Source organism: Rutilus rutilus, assembly GCF_951802725.1.
Source record: "Rutilus rutilus genome assembly, chromosome: 25".
In the NCBI taxonomy this organism is placed as follows: Eukaryota; Metazoa; Chordata; class Actinopteri; order Cypriniformes; family Leuciscidae; genus Rutilus; species Rutilus rutilus.
This window is the reverse complement of record NC_140229.1, coordinates 2,576,426-2,594,614: the sequence shown is the minus strand read 5'-3', so window position 1 is coordinate 2,594,614 and position 18,189 is coordinate 2,576,426. Positions and strand designations below refer to the sequence as shown.

The 18,189-nt window shown below is 36.1% G+C and overlaps 1 protein-coding gene across 9 annotated transcripts in view; it reads right to left on the bottom strand.

Moving 5' to 3' along the window:
- Positions 1–18,189, bottom strand: part of LOC311284850 (3',5'-cyclic-AMP phosphodiesterase 4D-like) — a 218,145-nt gene that overhangs the window by 49,483 nt on the left and 150,473 nt on the right. For 2 of the 9 annotated variants that reach the window (XM_084400078.1, XM_084400081.1), the window contains exon 1: positions 948–1,264. The exons of 6 other annotated variants lie outside the window; for them this stretch is intronic. In XM_084400078.1, the coding sequence (XP_084256204.1) occupies positions 948–1,012 (65 nt within the window). In that variant the 5' untranslated portion in view covers positions 1,013–1,264. Of the gene's footprint in view, positions 1–947; positions 1,265–7,649; positions 7,801–18,189 lie in introns of those variants that run through there. One more of the 9 variants, XM_084400077.1, reaches the window with a different exon arrangement.

Below are 18,189 nucleotides of genomic sequence, written 5' to 3'. Positions count from 1 at the left end.
ATTTTTACACCGCACTAAAGCCACAGTGATGTCAGCTAACAACAAACACACTAGACTCGTACACAAGAACTTCAGAAGAACTTGATTCATTAGCGCATGTTATTCCATATAAAACTTCGACTCGCTGAAACTTTTCTATTCGTCTGGCGTCACCAAACCCTTGTTTTTTTCGACTTGACTCCTTTCTGGTATGTGACCCCCACTTTTCACAACGCAGTCACTTCCAGATCTCAAACAGAGACCGAACAGGTCTCGTCCTACTTTTGTTCTTGTTAGTTATCCTGTTTTACTCAGAAATAGGTTACAAAAGTTAAAATGGGTTTCATGTTGACTAAACATTCAACCTTTTTAAAGGAACATAGTGTTTATAGAGTCATAAGCACAAAAAGTAGTGATTAATAATCAAACTGTGACTATTTGCATACAAATACACACACACACACACACACACACATATATATATGGATATATTAGATACTATTTAAAATCTGCCAAAATATGTAAAATACTTTTGAATTACACACACACACACACACACACATTTATATATATATATATATCAAATATTCTTTAATTATAAAATAATTTAGATACTATTAAAAACACGTACAAATATGTAAAATACTTTTGAATATATATATATTCAAACTGTCAACCACACACACACACACACACACACACACACACACATACATATATATATAGTTCTGATCTAAAACAGCTTTAAAAACATCTTCAGTCAGATTAATACGCTTTCATTAGCCAAGAATAATTAGCTATCAGTATTAGCCTCAATTTTCTCTGTGGGTGCACACCAAAGTATAACTATATGTAATATTAATACAAAGCAGATCTGTGGTAGACACCAAACTACGAGATGACACGTTCCTCGCTGAACAGTAAGCCTGAACGCATGCCTGTGAAAGCCAGAACGAGTAAAACTTTACCAGATTCCCTCCGTGTTCCTGAGAGAGCTGGTGGAGCGCGAGCGCGGTTTCATAACGATACTCATGACGAAACGTCTCTCGGTTTTCTCTAGACCTCGTCAAAGTCTGTCCTTCTCCGTGATGGACATGTTCTCCAGATAATCCAGATCTGTGCTTCAACTATGCGTCTCTGAGTCTCTGTGTCTGCAGGGGAAGTAAGCCGGAGTGAATATCACGTTTCTAGTCCTAGCACTGGCCTAGCAGTGGGAGTGTGTGTGTGTGTGTGTGAGGAGGGATAAACCCTCAGGGTCCTGTGTTTGTGTGCGTGTGTGTGCCGTATCTCAGCGAGGGAACCAGAGCGGACGGCTTGAGGGAGCGGAGGGGGTGGAAATGCAGCTGGTGACAGCGTCAGAGCCCACTTCTCAAACACACACACACACACTCACGCTAACTATGACAAGACAAGAAGAACATCACCCAAGGGAGAGAAAAAACACAATGAAATCTCTTTAGCATCTCAATTCATTCTCCAAGACAGAGCAAATCGAGACCTCCCGCTTCTCACGTTTCTCCTGAATAAAGACGTCACATAGAGATCAGGAAAACACTCGAACTATCACTAAAATATCAGTTTAGACGCATATTAGAGTCGCCAACAGTATTTCTAGTTTGAAAGCATTGATTTGTATTCTTTGGCTTTTAATTAGGGCTGTTGATATGTTTGTTTTTATGTCTCAAATGTTCACGATTGTACAGCACTTTGATACATAAAGTAGATGTGAAGTGCTTTATAAATAAAGGACAGATGAAACAGGACAAACAGTGCTATTGTTTACTAAAGGTAAACTATTTACACGGTTTACGGTAGCTGAAATAAAGCAGAAATAACATCAAATATAATTATTAGACAAAAAAAAAAAAATGAAAATTAGAAATGTTGCATTGGCAACTAACTGAAAAAAGTACTAAAATTAATTAGTTAAATAGAAATATAAAAAAAGCAGAATAAAAATTATGAAAGCATAAAAAAAAAAAAATTATAGTAAAATAACATTAATCAAAAAAACTGAAATACATTAACTGAAAAAAGTACTAAAATAAATTAAAGTTAAATAGAAATATTAAAAAAAAACTAATAAATTATGAAAGCATTTATAAAAAAATGAAATAATATAAAAAAAAGTTTTTGATTTCACACTGATCAAAAGTCAGATCTTTCAATATGAAAAGTTTAGAGAGATCTCAACATTTCCCATCAAATTCTTCCCAGACTAAATGATCAAAGCTCATGGAATTTCAGGAGAAACATCTGAAGACGATGATGCCCTGGTGGTTGCTAGGGTTTTGCTATTTGGTTGCTAAGGTGTTCTATGTGGTTCCATGTGGTTCCATGTGAGAGGAGATTTGCCCGTATAACAGCGATGAGCTGGAGTGTGTGTGACGGTCTCGACAGGAGTCAGGAGATATGGAGGTGTTTCTGAAAGCTTGAATGGCTTTGCTTTCAATACATGTTTCCGGTCTTAAAGTGCAGGATTCAGGAATAAAAAATTTAAACTTGTGACTTCCTATCTTACAATTCTGGATTTATAACTCACAATAGCTCAAATTTGAGCGAAAAAGTCAGAATTATGAGATGAAAAGATTTTTTATGTATAATGCATTATAAAGGTATTCATAATCTACTTCATAATGCATTATATCTTTTCATAAATTTCTTAAAATTCCTAAAATTGGTTGTTTGTCATGTTGTTTAATGCATTATACTTTCTAAAAGTGTAACAATGAATAGATAATTATTCTAATGTATTATAACTATGGTTACAATTATTCAAAAAGTACATATTTGTATTAATCAATTCTTTATTTTACCATTTCGTTTATTTTATAATGCATTATACATAAAGGCTTGTTACCAAAACGTCTTGTAATGTTTAAATTAAAATGCAATAACTTGCATCCAATAAGCTATTGGATAAATTCAACTAATTGCCAAATGTAGATGTTTAGGAACATCTAGAATGTTTAGCAACTATATTTTTTTTCTCATTGAATATTCTGTTTCACTCAGAAATGTGGATGTAAAATGGGTTGGGCATTTAAAAAAAATAATATTTGTTGCACTTTTGTGGTTCACGTATGACGTCAAGCTGTAAAACCCTTTTAGGTCCTTTATTTTGTAGAGTGTGTGTGTGTGTGTGTGTATTCTGCATGATGTGCTTTACTGCACACTTCGGCTTCCTCAACGCTGAACTCGAGATGCTCTTACTGGCACTCTTAGATATGGGAATGCAATTGAATTTCCTTACATGTGAGTGTGTGTGAGTGATATTGCCCAGCAGACCGTATCTGATCTAATAAAAAGACTTACTGATGCATGAAGTAGCGTGTAACATCGGAGGATTTGGGCTGAGACTTGCACTTCCACACGAGCCCCTCCATCCGTCATTACCGTCCACTCGGATTCCTAGCAGACACGCGCTTTAATTACAGCAATTAGCAGAGCAGAGGTGTGACCGATCACAATGATCACGACAACACACGAGTGAGGAGGACCATATCTACAGACACTTGTGATAGAAAGTGCCGGCCAAATTAAATGCAGACTCATTTTACGTCACGCTAATGTCGTCTGCATGACTGATAGGACAAATTCTTGATTAAAATCTTTCCATTCACTGCCGTTCTTGGAAACATGTTTTAACATCACTGTGATTAAGAACAATATCACATTTCCTGGAAGCCGGCAGTTGTTAGACTGACGTTTAGAATAACCAAACTCATTGTGAGCTGATGGGAAATTGTGTGCGCAATATTAGCACAGCGTCTCATGACATTCTGACGACACACATCACTTGTGTCTTGTGGCATGAGTGTTTCGGACAGACAGGGCAAGCGTTCACATTTTGCAACGAGGTGAAGGAAGTACATGTGCAATGTACATCTAACGGCTTTAAGCTTTTCAGATCACGCTGCAAAGCCTCAGCAGAACCAGACGAGAGAGAAGAGCTGCAGGAAAACAGTACCACGCCCTCTGGTGGACAAGATAGAAACTGCAGTGTGTTAGTGGGAGGAATGTCTACCTTTTGACAAACTATCGCACTATAATGATGATAATAATCTGCCATATATTCCATTAGACATCATTTATCAGAACTATCCGTCACGATTAGTCATTAAAAGATCGAGATTTTGATCCAAACGCCCACCCGATCTTATTCCTAATAAATGACGACGATGCATCTGCGTCTTTTCAACCTCACAGTCTCATTATTTCTGTGTGACAAGTCTTCAGATTATCACAGAAGAACTGGGATAACAGTTTTTATAAACACCGATGTCTACGGTAATGATCAAAATAAAGCAAATTTTGAAAGTAACTTAAAAAAAGTGACGGATTGTATTGGTTACATCGTTACACCAGTAGGTGGCGACAAGTGACTGTTAAAACATTTATTTGCCATTGAATCATTTATTCAAGAGATTCGTTTAAAAACACTGAATCATCTAGTAATGAAAAAAGTCAATCTTTACGAGTGAGTCGTTGAATCATTCACTCAACTTTTTTTTTTTTATAATTCATTCTAATTAAACATTTTTAAATAGCAGCAATTAACATTTTGTCAGAACCTCTAGTAAACTGACATGTTATTTCGTTTAGCGGTCTGTTAAAGCAACACCAAAGATTAGTTTGTACCTTAAAATAATGTTTCCAAAATCGTATCAGTGGTTCATCGACTCGTAACAGTGTGAACGGCACTCCTGCATTCGCTTTGCGACCCTCTATCGGCTATAAACGCACTACTAAAGTTTGTCAGGGGTGCGTTTCCCAAAAGCATCGTTAGCCAACTATGTTCGCAAGTTCCGTCGTTATCAGCAGTTCAACGAGTCGGTGTTTCCCGAAACCATCGATCTAACGAACATTCGCAAACAGCATCGCAAAGTTGTGTGTTTGGAGTGACAGCTCTCGACCTGTGGTTAGAAGAGTTTCTAGTTTGCATGACATGTGGACCCAATAAATCCTTATCTTGAGCAAAATAAGCAAAGCTGACATTCAGTGCAATCTATATCTTTTATTTATAATACATACAAATGTCATTTACGTCTTTTAGTTTGTCAAGAGATTTAAAGTGTCGTTGTTGAAGAGTGTGCATGTGTGAACGTGATCTAGTACGCAAGAACGAGCCAATGATTGAATCTGGAAATAAAGCTAAATAACTGAGAAAAATGAGAAATAGTCCTCAGATGACATGTCTGTAATTTATAGCAAAACATCTAGCGTTAATTCGATCTCAAACAGATTCATTAAAAGTAGATATTACTCCACCACGTGCGTGACGTCATAAACCAACGTGGTTGAACGACTACTTTGCGACAATATGGTTTCGGGAAACAGTCGAGACTAGCTAGATGATTTGTTCAACGATGCATCGTACTATTGTAGTTAAGCAGCGAGTTACAGCGTTGTTCGGGAAACGCACCCCAGATCGGGTAGCGGATCTGTAGTTCGAATGAGAAATAAGAAACTACAAATTTGACATGCTTTACGGCAAGTGTTACAATAGCAAAAAAAATAGCAAGCAATGTCATTATTTAGTTTTTCTTCGTTTCTGATGTCGCAATACATCATACTAGAGATGCACCGATTACAATTTTCTTGGCCGATTCCGATTTCCGATTTGTCATTGAGTTTGACCCGCCGATACCGATTTTAACCGATTCCGAATTCATTTTTTCTAAACACTTTACAGCACACACAAATATTTATTTTCTATCGTTTCTTTAATGGAACATTTTGCATAGAACATGCAAAACAGATAATCGCTATAAAATGAAACTATATAAATTACTCCTGGTGTGGGAAATTAAAAGTTAATTAAAATTAAACTAAAAGAAAGCTACTGAATATTCTGACTAGTTAACTCATTTTTTTTTTATAAAACACCATATAGTACTTTTACCCAAACTGAATAATAAAAACAAGTTTAAATGGGTAAATTTTCTATAAATATTATTTTTTAATCATTTTTGTGTGAAATAATACTTATTTTGTCCATCAAAAGTGTGCTTTCACTTTAATTGAGCGTGAATAGCAGCAAAAATTGCTTCACTGCTGCTCATGCGCCGCTCCTGCTCACGGTGTGAATGCACTCATTGATTAACATGCACGCCGGAAAAAATACGCGCTGCTCATGCGCCGCTCACGCTTGCGGTGTGAAATGGCCGTAATTCACGAGGTTTCCTATTGCGTTCCGTTTGCATGTGTGATGCTGACGTTGCGCGATGTTAATCATGCGCCCGGGTGCATTAGACTGGCATAAAATCGGCATATGTCAGACTAACCGGCCGGTCAATCGGTGCATCTCTACATCATACTTTCATAAAATCATGCAACATACTCTACCTTGTCTGTGGACATCGTTATTTCCAAAGCCGGTGCTGGATAAATAGCGTGCGGGCGACGGTAGGCTAACTTATTTACTACAGCGGTAATGGACAATTCCGCTTCCAACCTGTAGGGGGACCGAAGAGGAAAAGTGCTTTGGTGTTGCTTTAAGAATCGTGTGAGAATCACGATCGCTATTTGAAACAAAAAAATAGTGATTCTGATTTGATCCAGAATCCCGCAGCTAGTACATGCGTGAGAACCTGTAACTGGTCTTAAATGTGGGATGTGCGTCAATGCAAAGGCGTTTCGTCATTAAGATCTTTGGTGAAACACTTGAGGTTTTCTTGTGAAGGAAACTGAAAAAAAAAGAAGTATCAGGGCAATTTATCAACGTACAGGCCAAAGCCAGCTTCCTCTTTCAAAATGAATATCGCACAATTTCCCACATCCTAATCTGATGTACTTATGACCGTAAATGCAGAAAATATGAAAGTGTTGAAATATATTCAAATAGAAACCAGTTATTTTAAATTGTAATAATATTTAACTGTTTATGAATTAATATTACACTGTATTTTTGATCCAATAAAGAGACTTCTTTCAAAAAACATTAAAAATATCTTTTGAAGGTTCATAACTTTTGAACAATAGCATATAATGAGAAAAATTTTAAAAATATATATAGCTGCAAAAAATAGCAATTAATTAAATTTAATATTATCGATTTTTTTTATTTTTTTTATTATAACTAAAAACAAAGGATACAAATTTGAGGTTACACTTTATTTTAAGATGTCTTTGTTACAGTGTAATTATATATCTGAGTAATATAAAGCAACTACATGCACTTACTATAGGGTTAGTGTAAGATTATGATCTGGTTGAGGGTTAGTTGCATGTAATTATGCATAATTTACTGTTATTACTATGGTAAGTACATGTAACAAGGACACTGTAAAAGAAAGTGTTACCAAATTTGACATGCTAACATGAATCCTTTTTTCTTCATCATCACAGGCAACAGGCTGGAATCAATAAATGAATGCAAGTGATATTTATGCAAGCAATGGGTACACCTGTCCTCTCTAACTTTATTTACATATACCCCGAATGCACTATGACATTTCACTGCAAATACAAGGAAAACGGAGAGGATCCGACAACGAGATGTACAGAAATCTTCACTGCAAACAACAAACTTCACAGCATGGCAGCCACAGCTCCTGCCAGCTCACCACAGACAAACGTTGAGTTTAGCTAACCAGAATGAGCTTATCTCATGCCAGATCAAGAAACCTCCAGTGTGTGCATGCAAGAGTTTCCGAGCCACTCTGTACCTGTAGGACTTGAGCAGGCGCTTTCGTTTCATGCCTCTGGTTACGGCCTGGAAGGGAGCGATGAAGTGACCCGTACAGTCCATCAATACATCAGCGCTGGAGCCTCGTCTTGAGATGTGCAAGTGCTTCCTAGACTCTGTCTGAGTTGCACAATCTCCTCCCCTTTCACACGAAGTGACAGACGTCTTCATGTGGCCTTCGCTAACCCCAACTCCTCCCCTATGGTAATCTGATTAGTATCTGAGGACACTGAGTCCAAGCGAGGGCTTCTTTTACGACTGGCTTTCCCCTTAAAATACTGTTCACAGCCAAAACTGACCTCTTCTTTAAAGGGACCGTTCACTCGAAAATTAGGTTACACTTTATTTGGTAACACTTTATTTTACAGTGTCATTGTTACATATGTTACATGTACTTACCATAGTAATAACAGTAAATTATGCATAATTACATGCTATTAACCCTCAACCAAACCCTAATCCTACCCTAACCCTATAGTAAGTGCAAGTAGTTGCTTAATATTACTCAGTACTTCAATATATAATTACACTGTAACAGTGACACCTTAAAATAAAGGGTTACACTTTTATTTTAACAGTGTTTTAACATTGTTACAGTGTAATTATACATTTAAGTATTGAGTAATATTAATTTACAGCATGTACTTACTATAGGGTTAGTGTAGGATTAGGGTTTGGTTGAGGGTTAATAGCATGTAATTATGCATAATTTACTGTTATTACTATGGTAAGTACATGTAACATGTAACAATGACACTCACTCACACACACACACACACACACACACACACACACACACACACACACACACATTTGAGTATTTGTGTCAATCATTGTTTATATGTAAATAAAAGCTTAAATTAAATCTGTTCATCATATAAAGCAATCATATTTCTTCTAAGTTTTGGTGACCTGGACACATAACATCTTAATTTGAAGATTAACCAAAAGCCTTATGGGTTTGAGATGACATTGTTGGGTGAGCGATCCCTTTAAAGCGACCTCATGCTTAAAAAACAAAAACCTCAACGAGAACATTGTCACAGGAGAGTCGGTGAAAAGTTCTGTGGGTAATATCCTCTTTCCGGTTCACCTTTACACACGACCACGCTCTGTGTGTAACCGAAGTCCCTGCTTCTCTGTGGTTGAGTGGCGGGTTTGATGTAAGACCTTAAAGGAGTAGTTCACTTAAAAATGAAAAAAATTAAAATTATGCAGTTTTATGATGGATAGATGCACGTTTATGATGGACAGATGCACTTTTATGATGGACAGATGCACGTTTATGATGGACAGATGCACGTTTATGATGGATAGATGCACGTTTATGATGGATAGATGCACGTTTATGATAGATAGATGCACGTTTATGATGAATAGATGCACTTTTATGATGGACAGATGCACGTTTATGATGAATAGATGCACGTTTATGATGGACAGATGCACGTTTATGATGGACAGATGCACGTTTATGATGGATAGATGCACGTTTATGATAGATAGATGCACGTTTATGATGAATAGATGCACGTTTTGAGCTTCAGTCTGTTGGTTGCAATCCACTGCCATTATCAAGCTTGTAAGAGCCAGGACATTTTTTTATTCGTCTGAAAGAAGAAAGTCATACACACCTAGGATGGCTTGAGGGTGAGTAAATCATGGGCTAATTTTCATTTGAAAGTGAACTAATCCTTTAAGAAGTGTGTTGGGGGAGGAAGTGCACTGGTGTAATTCCTCCTGACGGCCTTGTGTGGATGCGTAACTGAACCGTGTTGTGGATAGAGAAGAAGAAGTTAAAGCTCTTTGTGTTTATTCTTTCTAAACCTATCAAGTCATCAGCAGGTTCAGCGGCTGCGTTAACTGCCCATCATCTGTGTGAACCGAGCAACTCATTAAATCAGAACAACTGAGACGAGTGTCATCTGAGAAAACTCGCTGATGGGGCAAATTCTCACACTCTTAAGCTGCTTTGCTCCTTACATAACAGAGCAATCAGATTACGGCTGACATTTACAAAGTTTAGCACAAACACGTACGATTAATTGAATTCCTCCAGGCCTCAATTGAACAAACACCTTTAGTCTGCTCTTTATTTGATTTTGAGGAATTTTTTTTACTAGTTTGTAAACTAAGTGGCACTTACACGACACTACAGTAGTTTCCATGCGGTTACTAGTCCTGTCACTAAGTAGAATAACAGAAGATTTTAAGCATCATTCGTTGCTGTAGTGGTTGCCAACCCGTTTATCGCGATCGACTGGTAGATCTTTATCCCGAAAATACAGAAAAATAAGCACAAAAAACACATTATCAAGGTTTAAATTACGACTAAAATCAGCAGCTGTTTTTTTACAGCAGTACCCAAAGAAACGCTTCTATTCCATGAGCGCCACCTGCTGTCAGAGAGTGAATCTGCATTTTCGTTTAGTCCGTCTGTTTTTGTTTTATGCAGGTGTGTCTTATGTAACAGTTTCACAAAGCTAAAGTCAGACCATTCTATATTTGTTCTAGTCAAAAACAACTGTTTATGCTACATGGTGGGTAGCATCTTTGTTTGGATTGTGATTAAAGGGGTGGTATAATGCCCTTTTCACAAGATGTAAAATAAGTCTTTGATGTCCCCAGAGTGTGTGTGTGAAGTTTTAGCTCAAAATACCCCACAGATATTGTTATATAGCATGTTAAAGTTGTCAATTTCTGAGGGTGAGCAAAAACACACCGTTTTGTGTCTGTTCCTTTAAATGCAAATGAGCTGCTGCTCCCGGCACAGGGGGCGGAGCTTCAACAGCTTGCACTCACACAGACATGCACTGAAAACTTCAAAAACTTTTAGCCTTTTATGTTCAAACCGGAGTCAGACAATGATGGAGAGGCTCAAGAAGAAGTGACAACATGTAGAAGCAACAGGACATTTCTGAATGGTTAGTTGATGAATTTATGTAGCTAATGTGTAGTTATCTTCTAGTCAATGATTAGCATATTCCGTCTTGATAATCTATAAATCGTGTTCCGGGGGCGGGGTTTATGCAAATTCTAGGGTTGGTGATGTCACTAACCCGGGAGGAATGTGGTGTAGTCTCTACCAGCCGTTTGTTGTAGTCCTTAAAAAACTATTTCTTTAAAAGCAAATATCTCCCTTTGCTTTGAACTTTGAGCGTCGTAACTTCGCAGATGTTGTTTATGCTCAAACAGCAACATTACACACTAACTAAAGTTAGAAAAGTGAAATCATAATCAACCTTTAAAATGCAGTGGTTGACTCTTAATTTCAAATGGCTAGTTTTTTAAGGCCAGTTATAGAGCAAATTAACAACAAAATAAATTTGCTTAAAGAAATAGAACAATAAAAACGGCAGCTGTTGGCCAACTGGTCAATTTGCTTGTAAAGAAAAATGGGAATGACCCATGATAAATCTATAGGTAGATCTTGCCTTTCATCAAGGCCGAGGTCAGGGATCTTGGGCTTGAAAAGGTCGGTTAGTTTCAGACTTATCCCTAACCTGATGCATACTCTTAGAAAAAAGCGTCAATGGGGATCTACATAGAACCCAATGCATTTACTAAAGTTCACAGATTGAACCTTACTCTAACCCAACTTAGCCGATTTAACAGCAGTAGTCATTCAGATGCAACATCAGCCTTATTGGTGCATAATGCACATATACCAAACATTGCTAAAGCATTCTGAGTAAAATAAATGCGAATATCTTTTTTGCAATCTGCAGATTGCATTACCCTGAATAGATATCAGCAACACCAGTTGACCACCAAGAGTAAAACTGGCAAATAGCACTAATAATAGCGTGATTCTCAGCAGGTTTTTCCTCAGTGTGTGAATCTGATCGAGTGTCTCTCACCCGATACGGCTCTTTAAGGTGAATGTGATTAAGTGATATATAAACACATCAATGCCTCTTCATTCAATCACTTTAGGAATAAACAAATGCATGAGAGGAAATGTTTACACAGCCACAGAAGGTAAAGCAACCGGACATAAACACAAACCGCTAGATAAAACAACACAAACTGGTTAAAAACGGCAAACGTTACCATCGTCTCCGGGCTTTGATGTCGATGGGTTTGTTGGTGGCGAACGGCGAGCCCCTGGAGGACATGCAGAGCGAGTGGAGGTCGGTGCGAGCGGGTAAACTCATCTTTAACATCAGCTCATCTCTTTCCACGTCCTCTCTTTATGAACACGGCGCGAGGCAATGTGACACTGAGCATTCATAGTCATATTCAGACACCTCGCTGAACCCCTAGCCGAACATTCAACCCGACGTCCAGAGACCTGCCAGTTTACCACTGGAGCTGCCAACATCTGATCAAACTTATGAGACTAGATGTTTATTGACTGGTTCTTGGAAACCGCACACATACCGGTAACTGTGGCACTGTTGCGTAGTGACAGACCAATATATGGACTGTGAACTGGATCATATTTGGTCATTTTGAGATTTTAAGGCTAATTCATCCAGCAGGAGACGTGCAAAAAAAAATGTCAAAAAGTAAATTGTAGGGGTGTAACGATACACTCATGTCACGATTCCATACATATCACGATACGATATTAATGCGATACTCCAAACCATATGATAAATGGTTGAACAAAAAATGCACTGTTGATTAAAATGCTAAATCTGATGTGTGTGTAAATGAACAGGTTGAGGAAACCCAGAGCACAGGACAATAGAGACACCAGAATACTTTTCCAAGGTCAAATTCAAGCACTTTCAAGGTCCATTTTAAAGCTTACACCACCTCAAATGACATGCCAATAAATAGTCAACATTATTATTTAGTGTTTTTATCACATTAAAAGAGATAAATGCTATAAACAGCCAAAACTGTGTTTCGTAATAGCAGAAGGATCCGATAATTAAACAAATCACAAGTTTTATTTTTCAAAATGCATCACTGTCTAAGTAGATAATGCCTATGAATAATACTTTTCATTATATTAATGTCCAAATATTGCTTCCCAGATAAAGTGATTTTCAGGCTGTAAAACTGAAGTAATTTCAAGGGCTGAAAATATGAAGACACAGGATTTGAACAGAAATATTTTACAGGCCTTGGTTTTGGGACACGTTCTTGATATAGACAAGGTTTGAACAAAATCTGAGACAGTGCAACAACAACAACCTGTAATTCCATTTTAGGGATGGGACGGTATGAAAATTTCATATCACGATTATAGTGACCAAAATTATCATGATTATCAACATTACCACGGTGTTGTTAAATCGAGATGAAAGTGTTCAAAAATAACTGATGCTCACACTGAAGACATTTCAACAAGTTTTATATTTGAAAATCAACAAACAACAAATAAAACAAGCAGATCTAGGCACTTTTTTTAAGCAAGATTATATTCTGTGGCATTTCCTTCCTTAAAATGACCGTCGTCAATAACAACGCATTATGACACAGCGCACATGCGTCACAACGGACGCGCTCTCTCGTTTCATTCAAATACAACTTGCCGTCTTGCGTCTCCGTTTTCGATTGTATTGAAAATGAAATCAGAGTTGATTTATTGTTTACTGATTTTGATATTTTTGTGATCATGTAAGATTTAAAACATGAATCTGCCTTCCGCCATTCCTTCTTGAATAAAAAAACACTAACATTGCGCGCCTGCGCCAGCCTGTTGCTGGCAGGACAGGATTTACAGTGAGTTATTAAAATCGCGATAATCAAACACGGTTTTAATGATAATTCAATTTTAAACGATAATACTAACCGTCAGTACATTTTATCGTGGTTTATAGTGAAACCGGTAATCGTCCCATCCCTAATCCATTTTAACCCAGAAGACTCTGACAGTGCACAGGTTCCTGCCTGATAACTAGCCTATATTAATTGATATTAATTAAAAAAAATGTTTTTCATTGCCAAGACATATACATTAATCTACTGGAATAGAGCAGTGTAATATTGCATAAGGCCATCCTCAGGCTTACAGTAGGCTACTTGTATGACGGTCCACCTGACACTATTTCTGTTCAGCAATCACTGATTGTTACGCACTGGGCTGACGTTTGCAGGTAGCTAACGTTACAGTTACTGTGCTGTAAGTTTGGCTATGTTCTCTGCATATTCTTCATGCTCTATTCTTCTAGTCATGCTCTGTGACGATTACCCGCGCGGCCAATAAAAACAGGGCATCCAAACAAGCGCGGAAATCAAAATGAAAACTCCGCCTACTTTTGCTCTGACCAGCGTAGCGCTAATCGCTCTGCATCTGAAGGGCTACATTTTATTTCTCCATTTAATAAACAAATTATTCAGACAGATAGGTATTTGTTGTGAAAGAAATACAGTTACAATTTCAAGCATTTTATCCAAAATTTAAGCACTTTTCAAACCTTGAAAACACATCAAAACTCATGCATTTTCAAGGATTTCAAGCACCCGTACGAACCCTGAGAATAACAATATTCATGATTCTGAAGCTGAAAATACAGAATTATTTTAGATAATGTACTCTTTCACTGACTAGATATATGTAAAATAATGTAGGCCACTTTTTACTGGTAACATCAGACATTTGCCATTATATCAGGACCCACAAAAATTCCCCTATTGCATTATTATACATTATATTTAACATTATATAATATAGCAGTTTCATGCAGCACTGAAATCTAATTAAAGCACCACCACTAAAAAAATATAAAAAACGAATACTTCACAGCTGGCTATAAATGTGCTGCCTATAGACCTTCTGTGCCGGAGAAACAAGCGCTCATCCATCTTTTAATATTGTCTCTAAACTTGCGTTTTTGTGGTAGCTTTCTATGACATCACTGTCCAAGAGTAATTAGCTGGTGAAGTGGATTTATGCTATAGAGTTAACGAAGGTTATCATGAGCATTGTAATGTTTGAAGCGGATGTCATCCGGGGTTGATTTGACAACAAGATTTTATCATTCATAAATATGTGAGATCGCTGTGGAAATACAAACCGGAAGACAAAAGACAACCAGTGCTGCGCTGAAAAGGGGCGGAGCTACACAACGTCTATATAGAAGAGAGAAAAAAAAATCTGTTCTAGAGAAAACACCCATAATGCACTGGGCATGTTGATGTCCAAGACCACTCCCACCAGTCTGCTATGGGGAAACTTACCAGAGTCAAATAGAAACATTTCTGATTATTATTATCAATATCATACATTTTTTCAGGATCCTTTGATGGAAAAAAAGTGAACCAGAGCAGCATCGATTTGAAATATTAAATATTAAATTTATATTTTTAAATATTAAATATTAATATTAAAATATATAAAAAAAAAAAAAAAATTACATTATAAATGTCTTTACTTTCACTTTTTTAAATGCATATTTACTGAATAAAAGTTACTTTCTTAAAAAAAAATAATAATCTTAGGGTGCTGTATATATATATTATATACTGTATATATACAGAGAGAGAGAGAGAGAGAGAGAGAGAGAGATGGAGCAAATATTAAATACTGTAGTATTTATTGGTCAGTCTGCTTTCTAGATACTAGCATATGAATATGCGGTTATGAAACACTGTTCATAACTCTACTGTACGCAGCTTGTGAACTGCCGTCCTCCTCCTGAAGTCACTATGTTCAACACACGCTGAGTGAACCGTGAGTGTGAGTGGACAGGTGAATTGATAGTGTTGATTTATGAGCGTGTGTTCAGCGCTGGTGATGAAAACAGCAGAGCAGCAGATGTTTGTGGGAATCATAAAGCCTCTTCCTCTGACTATTCATTTCTCTACAAAACAGAAAACTATGACTAATTCAGGGAAGAAGATCTGGCTTCATTGATCCCATCTGCTCTGAAAGGATTCTGGGGTTGAAACTGATGATTCGTTTAGCGGCGCGCTGCTATTGGGTCGTCCCTGGGCAGGTAACCGGGCAGAAAATATGACCGCTGAATATACAGCAGCATTAAATATGAATTCAGGATTAAAACTGTACTATATTCATGGGGATTTAAACCTGTATTTAAAGTGCAATTAAACAATATTTTGAATAATTTAATATTATTATTATTAATACTAGTAATAATAATAGCTGTTGCAACTGTATGCGTTGTTTAAAAGCATCTGTCAAAATAATAAATGTAATTATTATTAAACATGAATCAAATGAATTTTAACAAATAAAATATGAAAAACTGTTAAATAATAATAATTTGGTAAAAATGTATGTTTTAGATAAAAGCATTTGCTAAATTAATAAATGTATAAATAACTATTAATAAACAGATCAATTAAATTAAATTTAACACAATTTAATAAAAAATATTAAACATGAACCAAATTAAGTTTAACAAATAAACTATGAATAAAAATTGTTTAATAATAACAATAATATTTGGTCAAAATGTATGTTTTAGATAAAAGCATCTGCTAAATTAATAAATGTATAAATAACTATTAATAAACATGAATCAAATTAAGTTTAACAAATAAAATATGAAAAAAAAACTGTTAAATAATAACAATAATATTTGGTAAAAATGTATGCTTTAGATAAAAGCATCTGCTAAATTAATAAATGTAAAAATAATTATTAATAAACATAAATAAAATTAAATTTAACACAATTTAATAACAAAATATTAGACATGAATCAAATTAAGTTTAACAAATAAAATATGAAAAAAACTTAAATAATAACAATATTTGGTCAAAATGTATGCATTAGATAAAAGCATATGCTAAATTAATAACTAACTATTAATAAACAGATAAATTAAATTAAATTGAACACAATTTAATAAAAAATGTTAGACATGAATCAAATTAAGTTTAACAAATAAAATATGAAAAAAAACTGTTTAATAATAACAATAATATTTGGTCAAAATGTATACTTTAGATAAAAGCATCTGCTAAATTAATAAATGTATAAATAACTATTAATAAACAAATTAAATTTAACACAACTTAATTAAAAATATTAAACATGAATCAAATTAAGTTTATCAAATAAACTATGAAAAAAACTGTTAAATAATAATAATATTTGGTCAAAATGTATGTTTTAGATAAAAGCATCTGCTAAATTAATAAATGTATAAATAACTATTAATAAACAGATAAATGAAATGAAATTTAACACAATTTAAATAAAAATTAAATAAATTTTATTTAACAAAAAAAAAAAAAAAAAAAAAAGTAAGATGTGTTGTGGTGCAGTATCTGAGCGTGTCCTCCAGCAGGGTTCGCCTGCACATGCACAGACAGAGGTCAGCGTTATGCAGATCAGGCGGCGTGGCAATATATCACAGTGTAAACAGCTCGTCTAAACTCTGCATTTTTCATCAGCACTGTAACCATAGTCCCGAGGGGCGGACAAAACCCTCTACAGGTGCAGTGCTGTCGATGTGCGCCTCGTGCAAACAAGCTAACTAAATAGCTGCCGCATGCTAATTGATGAACATCATGGTGTGATTGGTCCGCCCTGCTGGCTGGCTGAGCCAATCACATCCCACATCCCACATCCCACACAAAGAGAAATTCCCTTGTGATTAGATGCAAAACATTCTAATGAAGTGTCTAATCCTGCAGAGTGAACACGGTTTAGGGTGTGTGGTGTTAGTAAAGCACGCTGTGTTCCCGTTAAACACCACTAGAGGGCGACGCTCTCACATCTGATCTCCACTAAACAAATCTATTTAATGATGTTTGCCAAACTCTGAACATAAGCAGGATTGATAATTGCACTAGTATTAGATCACTCAGGTCGCACAGGCTCGGGAATGGGTCAAGATGACCGACTAGCTTGACAATGATTAGTGGTGGGCTTTAAAAGGGATGAGCTTTGCAATTATTAGAGAAGGATTTTAATGCACTGTGTGCTTTAGTGTGTTAGACTTTCAGCACGCTAAACCCTTTTAGTGATGTTGCATCTGCAAAATCCCTTTTAAAGCATATCCCAGTTGACAGGGAACGTTCTCTCTCGAAGTTATGAAAAGAGTTTCTTCCTGTTACATTAATAGATATGTTAGATAGGTTATGTTAGACATTAATAGATAATAGGTTAATTTTCTGAAACATTTTTTTTTTTTTTTTTTTTTTTTTACTTCTACTTTCAGAGAACATTCAGAAATAACTTTTTTTTTTATAACTTAATAGGAAATGGGAACATTAGCAAAACGTTCTTATAAACATACTTTTGTTAGCTGGGATGTAGTTATGCGCATCCCTTGCTTTTGTCATCTCTTTTTCTACCCAATTATGTGATTTTGAAGTGTGCAATGCTAATCATTAAGTGAGGTATGCTTGACAACTTAAAGGTGCAGTGTGTAATTTTTAGCAGCATCTAGTGGTGAGGTTGCGAACTGCACCCAACTGAAGTTACGGTGGCCGACAGGAAGTGATGTCGTCGTCTGAGACAGCAGAGAGGAGCCTGTTAAACAATGAGGTTTCTTTACAAAGATAAATTAAGAAATTAGGTTTACGTAATTATTCAGTAAAACGATATGTTATTGCGAATATGTGACCGATCACGGAAAGGTTCTGGG